Source organism: Scomber scombrus, chromosome 23, assembly GCF_963691925.1.
Source record: "Scomber scombrus chromosome 23, fScoSco1.1, whole genome shotgun sequence".
NCBI classification, from domain to species: Eukaryota; Metazoa; Chordata; class Actinopteri; order Scombriformes; family Scombridae; genus Scomber; species Scomber scombrus.
The window spans coordinates 13,920,170-13,943,576 of NC_084992.1; the positions used below are offsets into that span (position 1 = coordinate 13,920,170).

Below are 23,407 nucleotides of genomic sequence, written 5' to 3' on the forward strand. Positions count from 1 at the left end.
TGATTCCTTCATACGCCTAATTGATATCCATTAAGGTATGATTTCTGAAAAGTGAGTCCCCTTCAAAAAAATGACAAGTTTTCAGTCATCTCATTTAATTTCAGCAATGTCATTTTATAGCAGAGATGGTTGTCATACATCATTGTGACCTTGAATAATCACTTCCACTGTTAATCTCCCCACCAAATTGCAATCAAGTAATATGAATAAAACAATATGAACTTTCCTTGTACAAGGTCCTGTATATAACCTATCTCTAGACCTTTCTCATTGCAGACATTTTGACTTTTCAAACAGAGATGTATCTTATACTATTGTTCCTCGTTAACATGGACTTACTGGTTCATTGGAGTGGGCCAGTGCCGATGTTAATGGTATGAGTTACACCTGTGCTCATACAGAAAAGCTAACCCTGGTCACATAGTCATATGGACCAAACAAGGGTACTTAAAACAAACAAATCTGAATGTTTGACTCACTACAACAAACTCATTACCAGTTGTGGTATGTCAACCGACAGCACGCCCAGTTTGCTCTTAACGCTTTAACTCATTACTTTGATAATGTAAACTTGGGTACATGGGAAGTTGATGAGTCATGACATCACCACTGACACATTAATTACATATTTTAGTGTGGTATTTGCTTGTTAGAATAAACAACATTTGGCTGTTCGATAACTATTTCTTCCTCTATGAGTTGAGTGTTTGTGGCAATTAACCTATAATGCTTGGATTTGAACTGTGTTGTTCGGTACTCTTATTTCACAATGCCAGTTCAGCAAAGGTCCATTTAAAGGGCTTAACTGAAATTAACAGATAAAATGAAATCCTGTCCCTTAGTGAAAGCAAAGTGTAACGAGAAATCACTAAGGATTTGAATCCAGTTACACCACCACAGATTTGATGTCTCATGTCACTAAGCAGTCTCACAATGACTACCAGTGAGGGCTTGGGATAGGCAGGTACAAAAATACTAAATGCAGAAACTGCTTAGCTCAGAGATAAAATGTTTTTTCTCGTTCTTTTCATTCTTTGTTTCTTGTTTCAATCTCTTGTCTTTTCCGGCTTTTGGCTGAGTCAGACCTCCCACATGAAAGTGGCTTATTGTCAGAGTAAGAGGGGAGTTATAGTGTGGATAAGAGGGAGGTAGAAGGAAAGATATAAATGGCAAAGGGATTTAGTCAGTATTAGCTTTCAGAAAGAAGCTTGTATCCATCTCCCCCGTGTTGAAATGACTCTTAAAGAGTGACCCTGCTCCTTCCTGCTTTCCCCTGGGGTTTTTATCCATGAAGACAAAAAAGTTTTTGAGTTTTGAAGCACTGGTGTCAGAGGGCAGATGCTGATCAACAGCTTGGTAGCATCTACCTCACCTGTCATTATTACGATTTCGTCTTTACCTAACATAGAAGGGGAAAACAACGCAATTATAATCAGTATTGCTATTTTGATGGTGTTAGGTTAGAGCCATGAGTTTAACAGGCAGCAGCTTCTATCCCAGTGGGAATTTGATACATTTCATTTCAAATAACAGCTCATATCAAATTTGATAAGCATGGCACATTGCCGCCTGAAATGGAGTGCATAATCCTATAAACAGGACACAGACAGAGAATTTCAGTTTTATCAGCGTGTTGTGTCCTTTTCCAAGGTGCTTCCTGGGCCTAGAAATACTTTATTTTCTACTTGTGATCACAATCACACCACATATCGCTTAGTCTACTTGAATGCTTATTAGTCTAATACATTTGTTTTTTCACATGTACTAGTGTGGGTTTAGGCATATATTGTTTGTGTACGAGTGTGTGGGTGTACTAATGATGTCTTACTTGTACCATATGTGTGTTTGTGGTTAGCCGAACTAAATATGCATTAGTGTTGGCTCATTCATATTATATCACCAGAATTCTTGCAAGAGTCTTTCACATATTACCGTGTTGGATTGCCCAAAATACTTCAAACATTGCATATTATTACTATAGCAGCAAAGCCTAACTGTCATAAGACTGACTGACAGTTAGATTTAAAGTTTGATGTATTTATCTATTTATGGACTTCCTTGCAGCTTATTTTCCCTGAGCTATAAGAGTTAAAGGCACAGATGTTCAAATGGTGGTAGAGCTCACTGAGATTTATTATCTGTCTATACTATAGGTGGAAGTAACACATGAGAAAAATATTGTCAAAGTGCTGACAGGAACAGGCAAGCTTACTCTGTTGAGCATTTGAGTCTGTCCCTGAATTTTTATCAAGTGGAACTACAGATAGGTGACAAATAAAAACAAAAAAAACAAAAACAAAAACCAAAAACAGTACAGCTCTGACTGCTTGACCCCCACAGTGAGGCTGTTATACTGCGGTGGTTTTGCCAGCATCGTTTGGGTCCACTTGTCCCCTTACAAGGAAGGGTCACTGCAAATCAATACAAAGTTGTTCTGAGTGATCCCCTTTATCCTATATGAAACATTTCTATCCTGATGGGGGTGGTGTCTTCCAGGATGATAATGTCCCCATCCATAGGGCATGAGAGGTCACTGAATGGTTTGATGAGTATGAAAATGATGTGAATCATACGTTATGGCCTTCGCAGTTGCAAGATCTCAACCCAGTTGAGCACCTATGTGAGATTTTGAACTGAGGTGTTAGACAGTGCTCTCCAACACCATCATCAAAACACCAAATGAGGGATTATCTTTCGGAAGAATGGTGTTCAAAGACTCAATGCCAAGGCTTAATGAAGCTGTTCTGGCAGCACATGGTGGCCAAACCCCTTACTAAAAAACTTTATGTTGGTTTTTCCATTAATTTGTCACCCATCTGTACATGTCCTTATGGGATGGATGGAAAGCCTACTGACTGAGGTTAGAAATTTCGTTTGAAAATTTGGATACCTCCAGGGGCCTCAGAAATCACAGGTTAATTGTGTGCGACTGTGCGTGCTGCTTTTTTGTAACTGATAACTTGCAAATTTATTTGGGAATTTTCCCCACTAAATATTTAAACCAGCAATATTTTGTAATCATGCGGCCTGTCCTTTACACTTAAACAAAATGCTTCGATTATTTTTTATATATTGTGTTTGCATGGTGGATTTTCTACAATAAAGGTTGTGTGTCAACAAACGATCAAACTACCGTTTGATCGTTTACTGATCTACCCTACTTACGGATTGTTTTCTGAATTTGTGTTCAAAATATAATGAAGCTGCCATTGTAGTGTTTTATAACTCTAATGAACAGGTGCTCAACAGCAAATTTGAGAAAAAACAAGATAATTCATGCATGTTTAAATGAGTTTAACTGTGGCCCTGGCTGGTGCTGAGAGCTAGGCCTTACATCTCAGTCCTTGGTGTCAGGGCAGCCAGCAAGCGGCGCTTCAGTCCCAGCTCAACTCCCGCTGCTGCTATCGCTGAAAATGTCCATAGGATCGAGTTACACTACGCCCCATCTTTAAGCCCCAGTCAGTGCGCCGTTAGCCGCAGGACAACGCAGGATAGGATAGGATACTGGCCGCCGGGAAAGTAAGGCTCCACACTCATGTAAGTGATTCTTTTCTGACAAGTTTAGCTCAGAGAAATGTTACTAAAGATGTTGGGGGGAATATACGAAGGACTTCAGCTTTTGCAAGAGTCGCCTTTTGTTCGCTACAATGTCGCTAATGAAAAAAATATTGTGCTGTCGCGACGGTTCACTAAGCATTTAAGACGGGATTTAAATTGTTCCCAGCGCTTCTTTTTCGTGTGTTAAGTATTTTCAGTGTGCTGTTAGTAACCACCGTGGGCGTTTTTTAAACCCCGAAAACTGTGATACTATCTGAACTTCTTCACCGTCTTCTTGTCGGAAGCCTGTTGCTTTCTTGCTCCATGGATGATGAGAAGGGGAAGGAGGAGGAGGAGTTGAAAAAGCGGATTGTCCCAATTGCCTTGGCGACTATATTCAAAATGATATCAAACCTGGCAGGATATGCATATGTACTTAGTAGCCAATGTTTTTAATAACAAAAGCAAGCATTTCATGAATCTACTGTCTACTCGACGTGTTGCTTATTGTTTTGGAGGAGAGCCGCGCCACAAAATGACAGCCTGTTATTGTTGGCCACTTGTGGTCACGGCAAAGCTCACACATGACTTCAACAGCGAGGCAAATACCATCTTAAAGATCCTCTCTTGTGTTTAGGATTGAAGTCCACTGAGTAACAGTAGCTGAAATGCCCCTTCGGCCTACTGTGAAGCATTACTCATTAATGAATATGTGCAAACCTAAGCAGTGAATCACTTATTCTCTTTCTAAAGGATAGGAGCTATATAACTACTAGGTATAGGCTAATACCTCCCTGGAAACAACACCTCAAATATTTTATTACAACTGTTGTATCTATATCACTGTAATAGCTCATGAAAATACCAAACACCATCACTGAATAGTCTATACAGACATATGAACTATTACAGCCTAATTCACAATCAATACAATACACAATTACCACATGATCAGTGTCCCTTAAAGCTATAAACTTACAGGAAGGTCAAGGAAACAAAGCAGTGCAGAGGTGACCTGCTTGCAACATGCATGGTAGCTATTCTAAGAGTCTATGTAGGGCTTTTAATTATCTTAACAATCTCCTTAAATCGTGTCTCCTTGAGTCATGTCATGCTTGCAACAAAGCCGCCTCTAAAATAGAAATATGACATTCCCAGATAGGAGTTGACAGCCATTACACTACTGATAAATGCATTAGTCAACATATAAAAGACATAACCACCTTAATGTGTACCTGTCGGGTTTCAAAGGCGCGATGCCTCAAGGCTGCAGGCTTTGTTTACACTGGAGTTACTTAAAGAAGGAAGTCATTTCTTTATCTGAAATGTCTTGTTTGATGCCATCCTTGAGAGCCTGTTTGAGGCTAGAATGTGCATGTGTATTTATATAGGGCATTGATTAATCTGTCAGATATTTTGGTGTCTTGGGCAAGAAAATGTCAAACAAAACAAACAAAAATCCAAAAACTAACAAAAAAAAAGCTTATTACAATCTCCCTGTGGTTAAAATTTCCCTAGGTGATAGTTTTTCAAATAGCTTGTTTTTATTTATTTATTTTCAGAGCAGCAGACTATAATCCAAAGATATTCAGTTTACTAATGTGTATGAAAAGAAAAGTCACAATCTTTACAATAAAGAAGCTGGAAACAATGACCATTTGGCATTTTTGATTGAAAATGACTTAAACAATGAGTCAATTGTCAAAATAGTTGACAATTAATCAAATTAGTTGTTTTAGGTCTGGACTTATTACCAATCAAACATATTGTAAAACAGAAGTACCTGATGATGTAAGTTGGGTATTATACTAGTTAAAAGAAATTTGCTTATTAATCATCAAAATGTTGTTTAAATCAAAACATTTGTCTGATATGAGTAAAATGGAAAATCCCATTTAATCCAAGCTCCAGACCATGTCATGAATATTTAAAAACTGCTGCCAAAGTCCCTGAATGAAGTACCCAGGAATGGAAATGACCAGGTGTTAATCCATCAATAAGAGCATTAGTCAAATATAAGTGAACTAACAAGCTACAGAAGATGAGTGCTCAAACGGTCTGCTTGTTAAGACACACTGCACCACTGGGCTGGGACTCCCTGAATGGCCTACAGTTCTTCAGCATCCTGTTAGTCTAAAGAGAAAAAAGCAGTAAATCTGTGCTCTGATATTTAGTTCTCTGATTGTTAACACATCTTGTTTTGCTTTTACAGGCCTTGAAAAGCACAGAGTAACATTCGTGTTAATGGGGAGAAAGCACATTCAACTGGAATTCTAAAAATGATTGAAACAATGGGTGAGTCATGTTTTTATTGTTTTAATGGCAGACAGATAGATCTGAGTCAGTGTTACTTATTGTGGTGGTATCTGTTGTATCTATTGTATCTATCAAATGCTCTTTCCATTCCTATATCTGTCCCTAATTATGCTAAACCTTAGTGTCTAGTGCCTACTGCTACAGTTTCCTAGGGATCATAATGGCTTCAAATAGATTCTTTTTTCAGAGTAAAGGTCCAAGATCAATTTGTTATCATATAAGACAAAGAAAAGCAGCAAATCCTTACAAATGAGAAGCTGTGTATAGGTACTATTTGGCATATTTGTTTAAAAAATGATTTGAGCGATGTATCGATCAAACTAGTTGTGGATGAACTTTCTGTCAATCGACTCATAGATGAAGCTAATAATTCCTCTATACCAATTTTCAGTTTAATCATGATTCAGTCTGACCACAATGAACAAGACAAAATACACCCACTGTGCCCTTTTTTCATTTCTAATCTTCATTTTTAAAATGAGCATTTTTCTGCTGAGGGTTTTGGTCTTGTCGGTTGGGTGTCCGTCTTTGCTGGCTCTGTATCTATGATTGGCTTCTGTTCTGAGTTTTCTCAACCAGTGTAAGAGGCCCTGGATTCAGTTCAAGGCTCTGTGGACTGCCAATGTTGCCATATCTGATAATGTTGCCATATATTTGATTGTTTGTTTGTCCCTGTAGAGATTTATTTGTCCAACTGTCAAGCATGGAGCCAAATTGGTGCTGCTAGTTCCTTTCTTTAAAGCCACAATCTGTGGTCACTCAAGACTCTGGACTGGCATGTTGTCTGTGTGCAATTAACCATTATACTGTATGCAGGTTGGGGCACTATACACAAGTCATGGTATAATGTGGATTTAGGTGTAAACAATTCCAACTGATATTTTACTTCCCATGAAAATAGCATTCGGAAGCACAGAAGTCAATATTGAATGAGATTTTTCTGTGGAACTGCAGAACTAAAATGTTGACAAATTTGATTATTCAATCCTTATGCTCTCCAGAACCATCCTATCTCTCAGAACACCCGCACAAATGTAGATGAACAAATGCACATAAATACACGCTGCACTCTGATGGGATTTCTTATTATGCGCACTGAGGCACAGGCAATGAAAACGATACTGTTACCTGCATGGCACCGGTGGCGAGCTGAAGAAAGGTGCTGCTGAGGCTCAAGTGTTATTGGCCTGTTTACAACCTTTGTTCAAACAATAAAGCATCTCTGTGCAAAAAGTGCTTTGGACCTTGTGCACGCCCTATTAGGTGTTAGTCACAGTTGGTGAGCTTCGGAAATTGCTTCATTTTTGTCCAGATGACATTGGGCTGGCCCATCCTGACTAACAAGCCACTCTGGAGTTGGTCGATTGTGGGGGCTTATGCAAGGTCCAGCAAGCATACTGTGGAGGGCCTGCTTCTTTTATCTTTTCCTCCTGATGCCCATTCTATGTTCCCCTGCAACCGGCCATTGACCCTAAAGGCAAAAAAGGAAACGTTGCTAGTCTGAAAACAAACAGCGCGTTCAAAATTGATTTTTTTTCTTCTTCTGGTGCTAAACCTGGTGCTACGTGATTTCGATATAGTAAGGTCTGTTGAGCACCAGTCAGCCTTAGTTAAGTCTACAGGTTGTGATGTGTGGCTCTCAACATCCTTCATATATGCCTCATTTACATGTTACTTTTAAACAATAAGAAATAAGTCAAAGGCATATGCTAAATGGTTACAGACTACTTTATATTTGTACAACTAAAGATCTTCTGTATGACTAAACATAAGCTAAATGATTAAATAAATAAAACACCCTTCCCTGCCTCACTATCTTTGTCAATGTACTGATAATGTATCCATCATCTTCACCTCTCTCCACCTCTATCTCGCCCATTCCTCCTCTCCCTGCATCCACTCCTTCACTCCGGCCGGCGCTGTCACTGAAATATGTGATGGCTTGCAGATACACAACGTGCCTTGCAGGCGGTGGAGCGTCTCCAGGCCAAACTGAAGGAAAGGGGGGAGGTGCCCACCGAAGAGAAGCTCAGCCTGCTCAAATCGGTGCTCCAGAGCCCCCTCTTCCACCAGATCCTGGCCTTGCAGAAGTCCGTCCAGCATCTCAAGGACCAGGTAAATTCAGAACTCTACATTATTTCCACAACTCAAGTTTTCAGCTGACAAAAAGCTACAGTATATTTTGTGTAATAACTCACGAATAAAAATGTATCTACTTATAGATGTTTAGTTAGAACTGACATATAATGAATGAAGTGTTTAGTATTATAAATATTATGCCTGACTATGTGGGGAGGTTGATGTTTCCCAGGATGCAAAGGCACAATGGAAGGTCATTAAGAGGTTACAAGGTTATGGTCATTTATAGTTCTGCATTATTAATTCTGGGTACAGCTTGCCAACAAGCCAGATGGCTGCATTATACTTTGTTAGCACAGAAACAATAAAAAATGAAGTGTATGATTAGAAAGAAGTGCTTATTTTATTACTGTTATGTAGGACGAGGAGAGGTTGAGGCAGGAGGAGGGTTTGCTCTATGCAAACATACTTATTTTCGGTGAAGTGTTTGCAAGCTACAGTGGCAGTGTCTTAAGACTTTGAAGACATCACAAACAGCCCTGGCTTAGCCGACCGTTATGACATTTTGATGTTGAGTCATGAACTAGCCTTTAGGACCCCTCTGAGCAAAGGGTAATATTCCTCTCAAACTTTATACATTGTAGGCTAAAGTTTGTTGACGCAATATTTTTCAAGAGTTTAACACACAGAAACCTAATCAGCTTCACTGGGACTGTATGGGTGCGGTTTGAGCCGATTGATGGTTAATTGATTGGATTGACAGCGACCTGGTAGACTCAGAGGTCAGTCTCTAAATGCTTTGCTCATAGAGACTGCGGAAAATCTCCAAGGTTGGGTCGTTAACACTGGGTGGAAACAGTTAGAGAGTTTTAAAAAGCGCTGCATTGCAGAACTAATCCAAAGTCTTCTTGGCGGCCCTTCATATCAGGGTGGTGGCATGCAGTTCAGAGGAGAATAGGGGGAGAGCATAATTTCCGGGGTATCCTTGATAAAATGTAAGGGGTGTGTGTTTGTTACCAGCTATTCTCGCCACCGTTCTCGCAACTACCCTGCGTTTAGAAATCCCCAGACTTCGGTAGGTCTCTGTAGATATTCGGTAGATCTCCAATCGTCTGCTATCGTGAGACTAGCGGCCTGGCAACGTACAGTAAGTAAACAACTGTCATCACATTTTATTTCAATTCTGCTAGATCCTAGCTGGTGCACGAAAGTATGTAGTACCCTTTTTGCTCACTGAACCCCATCCACTTTAAATAAGTGAGAAGAAAACAAAATCATGTATTTGAAATAACCAAAATGATCTTCTAAAGATGGAACTATTAATATATTATACTATCTTACCCCATCGCTCCTAGTAAGACGCTGATTGAGAAAATAGGTTTTCAGGGCCATTGATTGAGAGAAGTTTGGATGAATATAAGTTACAGTGTAGTCTTATTTAAACATGTTTTGGGGAAATTTGTTCTTTTGTCATCTTCCATTCATCTTCAAGTGTCCCACATGTTTGTGTAAAATTGTTTGAATTGGTTACAGAATTTGACCCCGCATTTATGTGTGTTTTGGGTGCTGAATTTTCTTTAGAATTAGGTGGTATTGTGGAGCAGTATATTGTAGGCGGTTATATAAGGTTAGAATATTTTCCATATTCTATTGAATCCCAGCCTCATGCATTCTGGTTTTGGCCTGTGTCAAGACCTCCCACCCCCACCCTTTTCAATCCCCATCCTGAACAGTGCTGCTACTATGCCCAAATTGCTGTCAGGGTTCACACGAGCCAGATAAAATATGAGTACATGAGCAGAGATAGTTGCTCTGAGTCAAAGTGTTTTTCAAGTTGATTCTCCCCATTGAGAATTGAACATTTGAGTGGAAGGAAAGAGCTCTTAAGTCATAGTGGAAAGGGGCCAGGGTAAGCGTTTGAGAAATAGAGATGAAAATATGTGAGCTATGCAGTGGGAGGCAGGGATGCTAGAGCTTTTTACCCCGTGTGGAATTTAGATTATAAAAGCCCTGCTGGCATTTTTGTGTGCTGGCGATTTAGCTTATTTCAAAAGAGATACATTGTGAGTGTGCTGCTGCATGTGTGTTTGTTTTACTAAGCAAAATGTATCAAATTCTAAAGAGACATATTTCAGAAACTTCAACAAAGCTGAGTCTCTGATATGCTTTTATAGAGCTTCCAAACACAACTGCTCTTGCTTTGCCCTGTTAGACAGACAACATTTGGAGAGATGCTATGTTTTGTGTTTTGTTGTGAGACAGGAGCCAGACACATCAACACACACACACACACACGCACTGTCCGTCTTCTGGCCTTGCTAGTTAGGCCTTGCATAGCCCATGTCGCTATGGCGACAAGGCCCTACTCTCCAATGAAAAAGAGGCTGCCGCCACTGTGTGAAGTGGGGCAGAAACAATTTCTTAAATGTGCAAGAACCAAACTGGAACTTTAATCCTCTTAGCCAGGCCCCAGCTAACAAAGCTCATGCATGAGGACAGCAACTTAGCATCATGCTACGCTAACTTAGCCCAGCCCATAGGGTTTTGTTTGCAGTGTGCGGCACTAATGTGTCCTGTCCAATGTAGTTTTTGTTTCTGAGGAATAATCTGAGGCTTTATTTAAAGCAGGCATAATTTACGGGTTTGAAGCTCTAAAAGTTGTGCAATCAACTTCCTTATGCAAGTGCACAAGTTCACAAGGACAGCTTTAGCTTGGCAATGCCATATGCCAAATGGAGTGTTTATGAAATAATTGCTGCGTATATGTCTGTCTTATTGAATCCAATTCAGATGGTCATAAACATTACGCCTTTTGGCTAATGAAATTGGAAAAATGCTGTTTTATGTAGTTGTCGCGTTCATGTAATTCATCTGTCACACAAGTAAAGTCATTGTGGTAATTAAAACCCAAGCATATTAAGGCATCCAGATGGCCAGTGATGCTTTCCCCCCACCATGACAGAAATATTGTATTTGGAGCCCAGTCATTGTTGGAACATCAGCTAAGAGCCATTATCTCCTGAAGGATTAGGCTGCCACAGATCCAGCTAATCATGGTGGGATAACAAACTATCTGGCATCCCAGTGGTTTTGGATACTCAGACATGAGGGTTTTGGTGTCTAAAATTAAACTTGCAAAATGTTTATGTTCACAGTAGGAATGAGGCATGATGTTTTTTACTTTTTAATTGCGTGTGGCTGGATAAACGCCAGTAATTGCTGCTTTGTGCTGGAGCAGAAACTCAAAGTAGAAGCTCAAACCTAACAGGCAACACCACTTTTATGATGGCTCTGTGTCACTCTCAGTGTCTATTACATATAGTTAAGTGAAAAAACACACTTGTCAAAGTCAGATTGATCTGTCAGTATAACACCTGCATTGTTCACTACACATCTTTTTCTTTTCGACTCCAGGGGAGCGTCCCGTCATCACGGGGGAGTGACCTTGGTGATCATATCACTGCAGTCAAGCCCAACGGTGGCCATGTTTCCTACTCAGACGTCTCAGCTGCTACACACATCAATGGCAAGGCATCATCTGAAGAATTTGATCATATTATTAACGCCATGGCACAGGTATGACCGATCGAAAAGCTGAAGCAATCTCTCTGCTGTTTGTATACTGATTTTGATTTTAATGTCAATGTTATAATGTAGACTGATATAGGGGCATTCTGCTGTTTCTGAAGTCTATGGTTGAGCTCCCAGTAGGTTTATCACAGCAATGGTTAATGTTTTTTCCTCATTTTAACACACACAACTCATATAAAAACAGGTAGATCACCCTCAGCATTAAACAGGTAGAAAAAGATGTTTCTTAATTCAAACCAAATATCCAAAGACGAGAACTGCAGACTGCACACAGCGCTCTTTTCTCTAGAGGCACTTCAAATAGACTTCTAGAGGATGCTTGTAGCTTTGATGCTATAGTGATTCAGCACGAGGCCAAAGATTATGTGTGCTTGTATGATGCAGGGGCGCTACGTGACAAACGTGGAGCTGCAGAAGCCAGTGTCAGGAGGTCTGGGCTTCAGCGTGGTGGGCCTGAAGAGCGAGAACCGCGGCGAGCTCGGCATCTTTATTCAGGAAATTCAACCAGGAAGTGTGGCTCACTGGTATGTAAGAATCAACATGCTATCGTTCATCCAGGAGAACACTTCAAGACTGATTAAATTCTTATAAAAGTCAGCATTCTAGAAAGCTTTCTTTTTAAATAAGAACATAAAAAGATTTAACCTGTACATTGCAGTTTAAATTTGACAAAATCGATATACAAATGATATACACAAGTTTAAATTTGACAAAAATCGATATACAAATGATATACAAAAGTTAAAAAGTCAATGCAACAGACAATTAGTTTGGTTTCATTTAGTCCAAATCTTACAGGCTCTGACATGTACTGGCATTTACTGTACTTGTTTTTCTCAGTGATAATCTCTGCTTTTTCCAATACAGTGACGGGAAGCTCAAAGAAGCAGACCAGATTTTGTCCATCAATGGCCAGGCCCTGGACCAGACAGTGACCCACCAGCAGGCTATAGGCATCCTGCAGAGTGCTTCGGAGAGGGTGCAACTCACAGTAGCTAGAGGGCCAATACCTCAGCTGGCCAGTCCTGTGGTGTCCCGAACACCCTCTGCTGCCAGTACACTGTCGGCCAACTCTAGCGCGGTATAAATACATTCACACAATAATGTCATTGTGAATCAAAATAACACAACCCAGCTTGGCAAAAGACATATATTCACGCTGACCTTTTTGTTTCTTCTGATTTACTTTACCTAGTGGCAGCATGTGGAGACCATTGAGCTGGTCAACGATGGCACTGGCCTGGGCTTTGGCATTGTGGGAGGAAAGACCACCGGCGTTATTGTCAAAACTATCCTTCCTGGAGGCATAGCAGATCAGGTGATTGCTTGGATGCAGCTTTACTGTCTTTGGAAATGGACTTTTGGTTTTGTAGAGTATTTACACAGTGAATACCTGTCTGTCAGTATAGTATAATGGGAATTGACTTAATTGTAAGAAACTACAAAATTAGCTGTCACTCTGCCTTGTGTTTTCATTTCGCTAGTCACAGTGTCATTATGGATTTGATTTCTCCTGAAGCTGCCCAAACTAAGACAGAAAACATGATTTTTCTACCTCAGGATGGCCACCTGCGCAGTGGGGACCACATCCTGAGAATTGGAGACACTGACCTGTATGGCATGGGCAGTGAGCAGGTGGCGCAGGTCCTCAGGCAGTGTGGTAACAGGGTGAAGCTGGTGGTTACCAGGGGTCCTGTAGATGAGAATCCCACTGTCTCTTCTGTCATGCCAGTGGTACTCCCCACTGTCAACGAGCAACAGGTAAAATGGGTTGGTTTACTATAAACTAAAAATATAACAGGAAAAGGCAGTGTGTCACATTTATATTGATATCATTATTTGACATATGCCCATTGTAAAGCAGTTTCTCTGTAAAATATTTCAATATTATCACTGATTACCCTATGTGACACACACTCAAAAGAGTTACACACTTACACCAGGAGCACGCAAGATGGGAAGTTTAGGTATTCCATCTCCACTTTCATCCTTTCTTACTTTTTCACAGCCTCAGATAAATGGAAATAGAAGAAAATTGCAGGTTGCATCATGCTTGACACAAAGAGAGAGAACAGATGTTGTTCAACTTTCTCAGAAACAGCACTTACAAACAGCAATTTCATATTCATAGCTGTATTTTATATAGGGTGTAGGCTGAGGGCGCTGATTAATCAGAGTTGAAAATGTGCTTTTATAACCATGTGGTGAAGTGCCACAACTTGCTTTTCTACTTTGTCGTTATGTGGTTATCGGTTGATGTTGACCGTGTCATTCTCATACATCTTGTCACAGGACTACGAGGAAGAGGAGTCTGAGGCGTTTGATGTGAGCCTTACCAAGAACGCCCAGGGACTTGGAATCACTATTGCTGGCTATGTTGGAGATAAAAATTCAGGTGAAAAATAGCAGATTTCCCTCTCAGTATAGAAGACCATTCAAATCAAAGATTCATCTTTAATGTATCATCAATATTCATGAATGTTGATGATACACTGCTTCTGTGCAAACTGTAAACAGCATTAGGGAACACAACTTTCTACAGATATCAATCCACTCAATATACAATCAAAGCTGCACTAATTTACATTTACATTGCCTGTAAACAACTGATGACGTGTATTGGGGAAAGGGTTTAGGATGACAAATATACTGTCAACTCTGTCAGAGTTTTTTCAGAGTTTATCTTTAACTAATTGTTTTGGTTTTCTGGCCCGCAAACTCATTAATCAATCCCATTTCCTGCAGTAGCTGGTGGGTCTTTTCAGCAAAAAAGCTCTGATAAAGTGGTGTCAATTAAAGAGCCTGGTATTTATCTGAGGAGTTGCTGAAGTTTCAAACAGAGCAAAAAGGAGTGAAAGGGAGTGAATATTAACTTAAAATACATTTTTAGTTGTACACAGACTTCATGTTAGCAATATCAACTTTTTAAGTTGATATTATGTCTGAGTTGTGTTTTCAGCCTTTTCTGCTGCTGCTGCTTAAAATGTAGCAATTAGCTACACCATAATGCGACCACCTGTTATACTCATTGAATTTAATTGAACATGTGATTTTCATGGCTAAAAAGTATTATTCATTCTGTCTTAATGTTTCAAGGCTGGCATTCATCACATAATTGTTTATGACTTAGTCAAACAATGATTATTTTCACATCAAGCTGAAACATCTTGTTTGACTATTCTCTTTGGATCTTATTTAATGTCATGATTCTTGGACATCTCTCTCATGCTTTAATTTTCTGATTGTTCTGACTTCCCAGAGCCCTCTGGTATTTTTGTTAAGAGCATAACAACAGAAAGCGCTGTGGATCAAGATGGCCGTGTTCATGTGGGAGACCAGATAATAGCTGTAAGTACCTCAATTATGCTCTATCTACTGCTGTTTGTTCTGTCTTCAGTGGCATGATGTAAAATATGCAGTGAATGTTTTACATTATGTATTATAGTGATTACATTTAGTCATTCAATGGGGGGAGGGGGGAATTATGAGATGCATAATTTACAATAATTCACAATTTACTAATAGTTCGTAAAGTGTTTTAATTTGAGACAGTGAATATAAATGAGTCCAAAATTAACACATTGAGCAATTGGGTTTTTAATTGCATTACTGCAGTTAAACCATGTTTGACATCTTTGCATCATTTCAAACATGGGTTAGCGTTGTACTATATTAAAATACCCCCCAAAACTTTTATTTTTTCTAGTGTATTGGTGTATGTGAATGAGGGTGTGCTTTAGTAAGATTAGTTGTGAAGCGTTAATAATAATGGACATTGAGGCTCATCAAAGGAACTTAAATAAAACAGACTATTGCTAGACTATCCGCCCTAAATGATCTTAATATATAAAGTCAGTTGCTAGAGCAGAAGGGAGTACATACCTAAGGCACTGTTTCTGTGTATGCCTGCTAGTGTTAATAATCACATGATCAATCTTATTTCAATTTCACCTCTGTCAAACAATAGAATAGATGGCAGTTCAACACACTCACTATGCAAGCTGTGCTGCCTCTTGCTTAATCCGTGGGCTCACAAATGATTGCCCTCTGCAGGTCGATGGTGTTAACATCCAGGGATACACCAATCAACAGGCAGTGGAAGTCCTCCGACACACAGGCCAGACAGTCCACCTTAAGCTGATCCGGCGGGGTTTCAGGCCTGACGAGATCCCCCCTGCTGTGTCCCCCAGTGTCACCATCCTGCCCCCTTGCACCACCATCCCCACCACAACCACTGTCTTGACGGAGCTCGAGCTGGAGAGGAAGGCTGAGGAGGCTGCTCAAGGTAGAAATGAGGAGAAGGGAGAGAAATTTAATGAGGACAGGGGAAAAAACATCTTGTTACTCATCGTCCTGTCAAAGAAAGTGTCATTTGATGTGGAAATGTGGCTCAGTCAGCAGTTTCCATGATGCAGTGAAGATACCATAAAATGTGTGTGAATCCAAATGAAAATTTTAATCATTTTCATCAATATGATAAAAAATACAGACACAGAACTTTATCCAGTTGCATATGAAAAAAACACCCTCGTTATATTCAGTTTTAATTTAAAACACAAATTGTTTTCACCATTGCGAATATATGCCAATTGTCTTCATTCTGCTGTAAAATTATTCATTTGTTTATATCTTTTTATTTCTATTGAATACATTCATTTACTTTTTGTCTCTTATAGTTTCTTCTTAATAATATTGACAGAGTGAGTACACCCACATTACTGCACATCCTCTCTTTATAAGAGAGGGAAGCACACTCATCGTTAATGGGCACTGGCAAAGGCCAGAGAGACAAAAATATTTTCTCAGCAAAAAGAGTAAAGTTCACCACTTTCAAAACTATTCCTGTCAAGTGCTACCCTTCCTATTCATTATAACATTTCACTGACCACATTTTTAAAGAAAGTACTCAAGGCTTTCCATCATGTTGTTTAGACCTTGAACTATGTGCAGTTGACTCAAATCAGCACATGATGAACAACTGTTAAAAGACCATCCTCACAACTAAGAAGCTGTCAGACTTACAGCGGAGGTTTGCATATATATGCTAGCATCCATTAAGTCCCTCGTGTTCTTTCATTTTTATAAAACTTACATCAAGGAAGATAGACAGAGTAAATACAGAAAGATTCTAATCTCCAGCTGTACTGATATGACCTCCAGGCTGTTCCAGAAGCAAGAAAAGCAGTTGTTTAGTGTCAGTAATGATAAAAGGAGCTGGGTGTGATTAGATTTGGCACCACATATAAGATCAACAAGAAGTTTGATCCTAAAAACTCCCAGACAAACTAGCATTCAGTGGTCCATAGACAGACAGTACGGAAGTTTTCCGATGAAAGGCAGTGTCTTCTTGGCTGCTGTGAAGCCTGTCATTATATAACAGTGAGGTTATACAGCTACGCCTTAAGTAAATTCATCATTCAAAAACAGCTTTTGAGTATAATAGTTCATAAATAAATAGAATTGAAACTATTACCATTTTAATACATTCTAATAATTATATGTTGTTATGTCTCTGGCACAGTTTGGTGAGAAATTACATTATTTTAGATAACTCATGCAGTGTTGGTATATTTGCATTTGTAATGGGTTATTTAGTGGTTACTGATCATTCAAACAGCATTAGGGGTTGTTGAGCTCCTTTCACCCTACCAGACTAGCCAGTATTAGTTTTATTTTAGCCTTTAAAAGATGCTGATGAAAACCATGCCTTGCCTGGGCACACTGGTAGTAATTTCATGGGTGACCAGTTCCGTGCTCTGTGGAACTCCAAAGACATAAACAGTGGCATGAAGTTGTAAAAAAAAAAAAAAGTACTGGGATCATTAAACATATCTTTAGAGTTCTGGATTTTTCTAACAGTCTTTCATTATGGATAACATCAGCAGAAGCATGTCTTTTTTGACCAGTAAAGAATGAAATAGGTTCATCCTCTCAATTGAAACTACAGAGTAAGAGAGTAGTAAATGCTCACACTACTTTGAAATAATTAATTGTGCAAAATAAAGTAGAGATACATTTTTGGTGAAAGGTGTTACACAAAAGTTTAAAAATGCAAAGACAACAACTATTCCTAATAAATTCAGCATTTCTTCATATGTTTGTGTAATGTTGCTGTTAGTGGAGAATAGAAAACTTTTTTTAGTGGCAATGTGTATATACTGTCAAGTGTCTATGCCACTGCCTGCTTCTGTCTGTTTCACCGTTCATTGTGTGTTTACAGTCGCCGCAGATGAAAAGCAGCTCCAGACAAAGGGTGAAGGATCTGATGTCAGTCCAGCCACGGATCAGCTAACAGAAGACAAACATGGTAGGAGGCTAGGATCCTTTTTTAAGCACACCAGCAGAGATACTGGACATATATCTGACAGATAAGGGTCATTGTTGTCAGAACCACACTGACTAGGAACACAGCCTGTCCTTGAGAATTAGAGCAAACACTCAGATGGGGGCAGTTAGTTTCACAGGCAAAGCAATATCTTGAAGGTATTTTACTAGGCGGAAGTTTTTTGACATATGTCTTGTATCACACACTTCTTAGCTACTTTCCAAATAGTTAGAAATGTGTGTTGCATTGTTGGTGGTGAATGGTTTATCACAAATTGGCCATCATTTTATGTTGCACTGTGAACTAACAAAGATACTTTGTGTTTTTCAAGGGATGAAGCTAACACCGTTTGAGGAAGAAGAACTAATGAAGAAGTGGCAGGAGATTCTGGGTCCAAGTAATGAAGTTGTAGTAAGTTTCATCAAAGGGAATTCCTTTTTCTCATGCATCAAATTATACTTACCAGACCTTGGTTCCTGGGCAAGTTCATAATGGTAAAAAATGCATGACCTGAGTGATTAAACATAAAGAATTGAGTCATTGACATGCGTAGTAAAAGTAATAATCTCTTCTAAAAGAAAAAAAAAACTTTTCACCTGCTAATTAAGATGTGATTCCTTGTTCCTGTGACAGGTGGCTCAGGTGGAGAAATTTAGTGAGAACAGTGGCCTGGGGATCAGTCTCGAAGCAAACAGCGGGCATCATTACATCCGTTCTGTTCTACCTGAGGGACCTGTTGGTCGATGTGGCAAGCTGTTCAGTGGAGATGAACTGGTTGAGGTAGGAAGTCACATTGTTATTAAGATTCATATAGTTTTAAATATGTACATCTGTTAGGAAATAGGCTATAATTTGTTTATAGGGCAACAATAGATCTCCATTATTTTTTAATGCACTATACAGAATACCACATAGAGAAACACATCACGAACATTGTTAATGTTACAGTGAAATAAACTTCAATATTCAGAGACTGGTCATCAGCCACATGCTGTGTATCAGGAATTATTATTTAGGAGTTAATATAAGGTCAATATATAGGTCAGTTTTTTCGTCCGGTATTATTAAAAGTATAACTTAAAGCTGCACTAATTCATATTTTCATGTTAACAATAGTTTACGTTGCTCAAAGCCATTATTATCCAACTCTGCAGTTCCCCTATGGCTATGCCTATACTCTGTGAACCTGGGGTTACGCCATGGTTATGTCAACCAATATTGTCATCCTAGTAGCGACTTGTCAGTAGTGATGTAGCCACACCATGAAGTATAACCTGCTTTAACATCCATTTTACTCTGAATGGAGCCACAATTTACAAAATAAACATAATCAAGTATTGAACTAGTACTTGAAACTAGCAAATGAGACCATAAACTCATTAGAGAACTGTTTGATGCGGTAATAAATCAAGTGAGAAGTAGGGTCATTTTTCCATTCAATCAGACTTCTTTTGGAACCAGTGGAGTTGCCACCTGCTGGCCCTTAGAGAGAATGCAGGTTTAGGTCTCTGCATTGGCTTACATTTTCAGACCTGAACAAGGTGCTAATATGTCATATGTTTTAAGGTCTGTTCTGCTGTCTCCAAGTGGCCAAAAAAATCTGAACACTGCTTTAAAATATTAGATAATTCTTTGTGACTGACACTAAGACTAACCTCTCTTGTTTCAGGTCAATGGCATATCCCTGATTGGTGAGACCCACAAGGAAGTTGTCAAAATCTTGAAGGAGCTTCCACTCTCTGTATACATGACATGCTGTAGGCCTGCTCCTCACCTGCAGGCTGACATCGATGCCGTACAACCAGAAGCAGAGGCTTTGTCCACAGTTTCTATATTAAAGGTAAAGTAGAAGTTTTTATAATATACATTATTTTTGAAATGTAGATTTTTCCAGAATTTGATTTGTTTGCTTATGTTTTATATTGAAAATCAAGAGAAAGTGAATGCATCTTTTCCTTCTCACAGCTTAAAACAAGCAGGCTACATTGTTTACAGAGAACTGCAGCAGATGATGCATAGACATACAGCCGGAAACTCCCTGCTTCTCTTTGACATGCAGTAATGCATCATGAAAAATGTTTCCCCACCCCTGCATATAAGTGAGGGATTATGATTGGAGAGAAGTACTCTTTAAGTCTTCCTCTTCCTTTATAACCCATCAACCATTATTAGCTCAGCCCAGGCTGTCAATCGCTCCATTGGCCTTCCACATTGCCAGCCATGATGGATTAAGACTTAGCGATAAGCAGGAGAGGCTGAAAGTTTATTAACACCAATTCTAGTAATACCTCAGCACCAGTAGCTAACCACATTTGCTCGAGATATGAGACATCAAACGCAGCCTCCCTTTGGGGAAGGGGTTTTCATCTCCCCAGCTTTATCTGTGATAATGCACTAAGGCCCTAGCATCCCAAAGATATTTCCCTTTTATCTACTGCCAGAAACCTGAGCCAGAAACACAACTAGAGGGTAGCAGCCTATGGGTTGGGACTAAAAGTGAGGAAGGCAAGCTGCTACACAGAGATTTTGGGCTTTTCCTGTGCAGAAACAAATAGACCTGAGCAGTGTACTGGTTGATGAAGACACCGAGGTGAAAGCAGCGGCAGCGGCGCAGGATAATGTGACTGAGGAGGCGATAGGATCTCCTTTGGCCATGTGGGAGCTGGAGATCCAGAATATCGAACTAGAGAAGGGAGAAGGTGGACTGGGATTTAGCATTCTGGACTACCAGGTGAGAATATGAAACATGGAAAGAAAAACTTGTTACACATTTATAGTTATGATGAGATGACAAATTGATAAAAAAATGACATATTATACATGTATAACACAAACCAAAGGGAATTTAATTCCTACTGATTTCCACATACTGTAAAATTAAAGCTGTATTTGGTTACCTGTTGACCTCTTCTCACTGAGCTTCTCTCTCCTGGCTCCACCACAGGACCCATTGGACCCCATCAAGACAGTGATAGTGATTCGCTCGCTGGTTCCCTCTGGTGTGGCTGAGCAGGATGGCAGACTGTTACCAGGAGACCGACTCATGTATGTCAACACCACTAACCTGGAAAACGCCAGCTTGGAAGATGCAGTCCAGGCTCTGAAGGGAGCTAAGCTTGGAAAGGTGCAGATAGGAGTCGCCAAACCGCTGCCTGTAAGCATTAATACTTAAATAGTGATAAAGTGTTGATATTTTGTTTGAGACTGAAAATGTTTGATAATATGGGGCTTGGGTGGTGGTTGGAGCGATGAGGACACGATGTCTTCAAAACCATTAAAACTGTTATAACTGTTGCTTTTGTGAACGTTTTGTAAAATTTGTCCAGCATGTTCGGACTTTATCCCTGCATGTATGTGAGGTGGTGAGTCATGCAATGAGTCCTCAAATCATGCGACTTAGTATCCAGTCACAAGGGTTCAGCTTACAGGGCTTCAATTTTTCATGGAGGAAAAAGTGTGGAGGTAGGCTGCATGGTTTAGGATTCCACCCACTGTTCTCTCAGCAGAGGAGACCGGCCTAAAATGCTCCGTGCCCTTTGTTTCATTTTATTATGTTATTGACTTTTCCAAGAGCGCAGACCTTCTAGTACATTCAAACATTCATTGGGGCACCTGTCGAAAATACTGGGTCTGTCCAAAAGCATGTTCATTGCTTCAGGCACCTGGTCTCTTTGTATGGGATGTTTCTCTGCACAACTGCTTACATTCTTTCAGCTTTAGAGCTGCATTTCGCTCATATTGAATCTGCCATTGGATTACACAGTGAGACCTCTGGGCTGCCAAGGTTAGCTGGATTACAGAGCTGTAGGAAGCTTCTGTGGGAGTTATCCAACTCTCCTGCAGGACGTGGAATGTCCTTCTGAGGGGTATTTTTGTTGTTTCGCCTCTCAAAATTGAGTCTGGCAAGTGTAATCCTCCAATATGTCTTCTAGCATCCCCTATGTGTGTCGGGGCTGCATGCTACACTGAATCAATATCAACAGCTGTTTTGAAAGAAATGTTCAAAAGCATTTCTGTTAAAAATATGAATAAATAAATAATTCCAAGGGAGTAATGACTATGCCATTTTCTCAGCTTAAATAATTGTGCACCAATAATCTATGGTTTTAAAAACAGTCTCAATAATTCCTAACATCTCTATATTGTGTACTAACAAATCTACACCTGATTTGGTGGCAAAATAAATAAATCAAAAATCAAATTACATTAAGTTGGAGATACTGAAAGAATTTCTCCACTTTCCTAGGGAATATGTGGATATTCCCACTCTCCACACCCATATGGTGAGCAGGAAATAACTTCATCATCCACCATCCATTCATTTGACTTCAACAATATTTTGGTTGAAGAAGGAGAGGAAGAAGGACTGACTGAGGGCATCGTTTACCGAGCAGAGCCTGCATTGGTCAGTTAGCTTCTGGGAAAACTGAAAAATCAATCAGAGCTAATACTTGACAATCATATTCTGAATAAGGGAAAACTAAACTTGCTTTGCTTTTTATTTATGCAACAATATATGAAGAGTAATCTGAGGAATATAACCTATTTATCTGCTTTTATGTTGTATTAGCCTTTTTTAAAGTTAGACAAATTATTAGAATAGAAAAACAGAATGATTTAATTTATCTGTAATTAGCTTGTTCACCAAAATCTCCATTAATAAGGGCCTGTTTTGTATTCCACTCAGTTAAACTTGAATCTATTATCACAGATTGACACCACTGAAGGAGACCTGTCTGATGAAAAGGTGCTAGAGCATTGTTACTCTGGGATAGAGGATGACACTTTCCAGGCATCGATGATTGCTCTTAATGGAAGCAGCTGTAGCACAGACCTGGATTTCCTGCACTCCTCCACACCTAAGGTAGGCAACCATTGCTAACACGGCAGAGGAAATCTATAACTTAACCCAAGAGCACAGCTTGAGATGATCCCCTCATTTCATCCCCATCATTTGTTACAACGGACTACACAGCATGTAGTCATTAGTTTTAGTTTTTGCTGTCCAGAGCCAAAATGTCATGAGGATTGTTTTTTTTCTGTTTTAAGGCAGTAACAACATTACTAAATTTGTTATTATTTAAGAATTGTAGGCACTGCTACTTTTGTTGCCTTGGGTGCTTAAGAACAGCAACTCCCCAAATGGATATTAAATTATAAGGAGAATAAACAAAGAAGAGCAAGGGGCACACCAACTGTTTTCCTAGAAGTTTCTCTGCGCTTCCATTTTTCCCAAATGTCACAGCTGACCTTATTTGTAGGGCCCCTCGAAGAAATTTATAATGTAATAGCACAACCCTGAGGGACAAACGTGTGCCAGGAAAACTTGAGGCACTTTATAACACCAGAGGATTTCACAAAACAGATTTCAAATGTTTGTACCAGTTCAGACAATTTTTTTTCTAAAGCTCTGGAGAGAGGCAACAACTCTGTTGATAGATCTCAGCTCTATTTCAGTGACAGTAAATGGTGGCCCAGCTTTGGAGACTTGCTGACAGTATCTAAGGTGATATTTATTGAGAAATATGGATGTTTTTTTCCTTTCGGGCCATAACTGCT

General features: G+C 39.6%; 1 protein-coding gene across 1 annotated transcript in view; it reads left to right on the top strand.

The window, feature by feature from the left end:
* Positions 1–5,759: 5,759 nt before the first annotated feature.
* The window catches only part of LOC134005444 (multiple PDZ domain protein), a 42,491-nt gene continuing 24,843 nt past the window's right edge, over positions 5,760–23,407 (top strand). The window contains exons 1-18 of the mRNA XM_062444339.1: positions 5,760–5,832; positions 7,802–7,968; positions 11,347–11,508; positions 11,908–12,047; positions 12,391–12,604; positions 12,719–12,841; positions 13,084–13,284; positions 13,816–13,918; positions 14,783–14,871; positions 15,577–15,808; positions 17,744–17,830; positions 18,180–18,259; positions 18,482–18,628; positions 19,518–19,688; positions 20,394–20,579; positions 20,793–21,002; positions 22,095–22,253; positions 22,560–22,712. Coding sequence (XP_062300323.1) covers positions 5,817–5,832; positions 7,802–7,968; positions 11,347–11,508; positions 11,908–12,047; positions 12,391–12,604; positions 12,719–12,841; positions 13,084–13,284; positions 13,816–13,918; positions 14,783–14,871; positions 15,577–15,808; positions 17,744–17,830; positions 18,180–18,259; positions 18,482–18,628; positions 19,518–19,688; positions 20,394–20,579; positions 20,793–21,002; positions 22,095–22,253; positions 22,560–22,712 — 2,640 coding nt within the window. The 5' untranslated portion in view covers positions 5,760–5,816. The remainder of the gene's footprint in view (positions 5,833–7,801; positions 7,969–11,346; positions 11,509–11,907; positions 12,048–12,390; positions 12,605–12,718; positions 12,842–13,083; positions 13,285–13,815; positions 13,919–14,782; positions 14,872–15,576; positions 15,809–17,743; positions 17,831–18,179; positions 18,260–18,481; positions 18,629–19,517; positions 19,689–20,393; positions 20,580–20,792; positions 21,003–22,094; positions 22,254–22,559; positions 22,713–23,407) is intronic.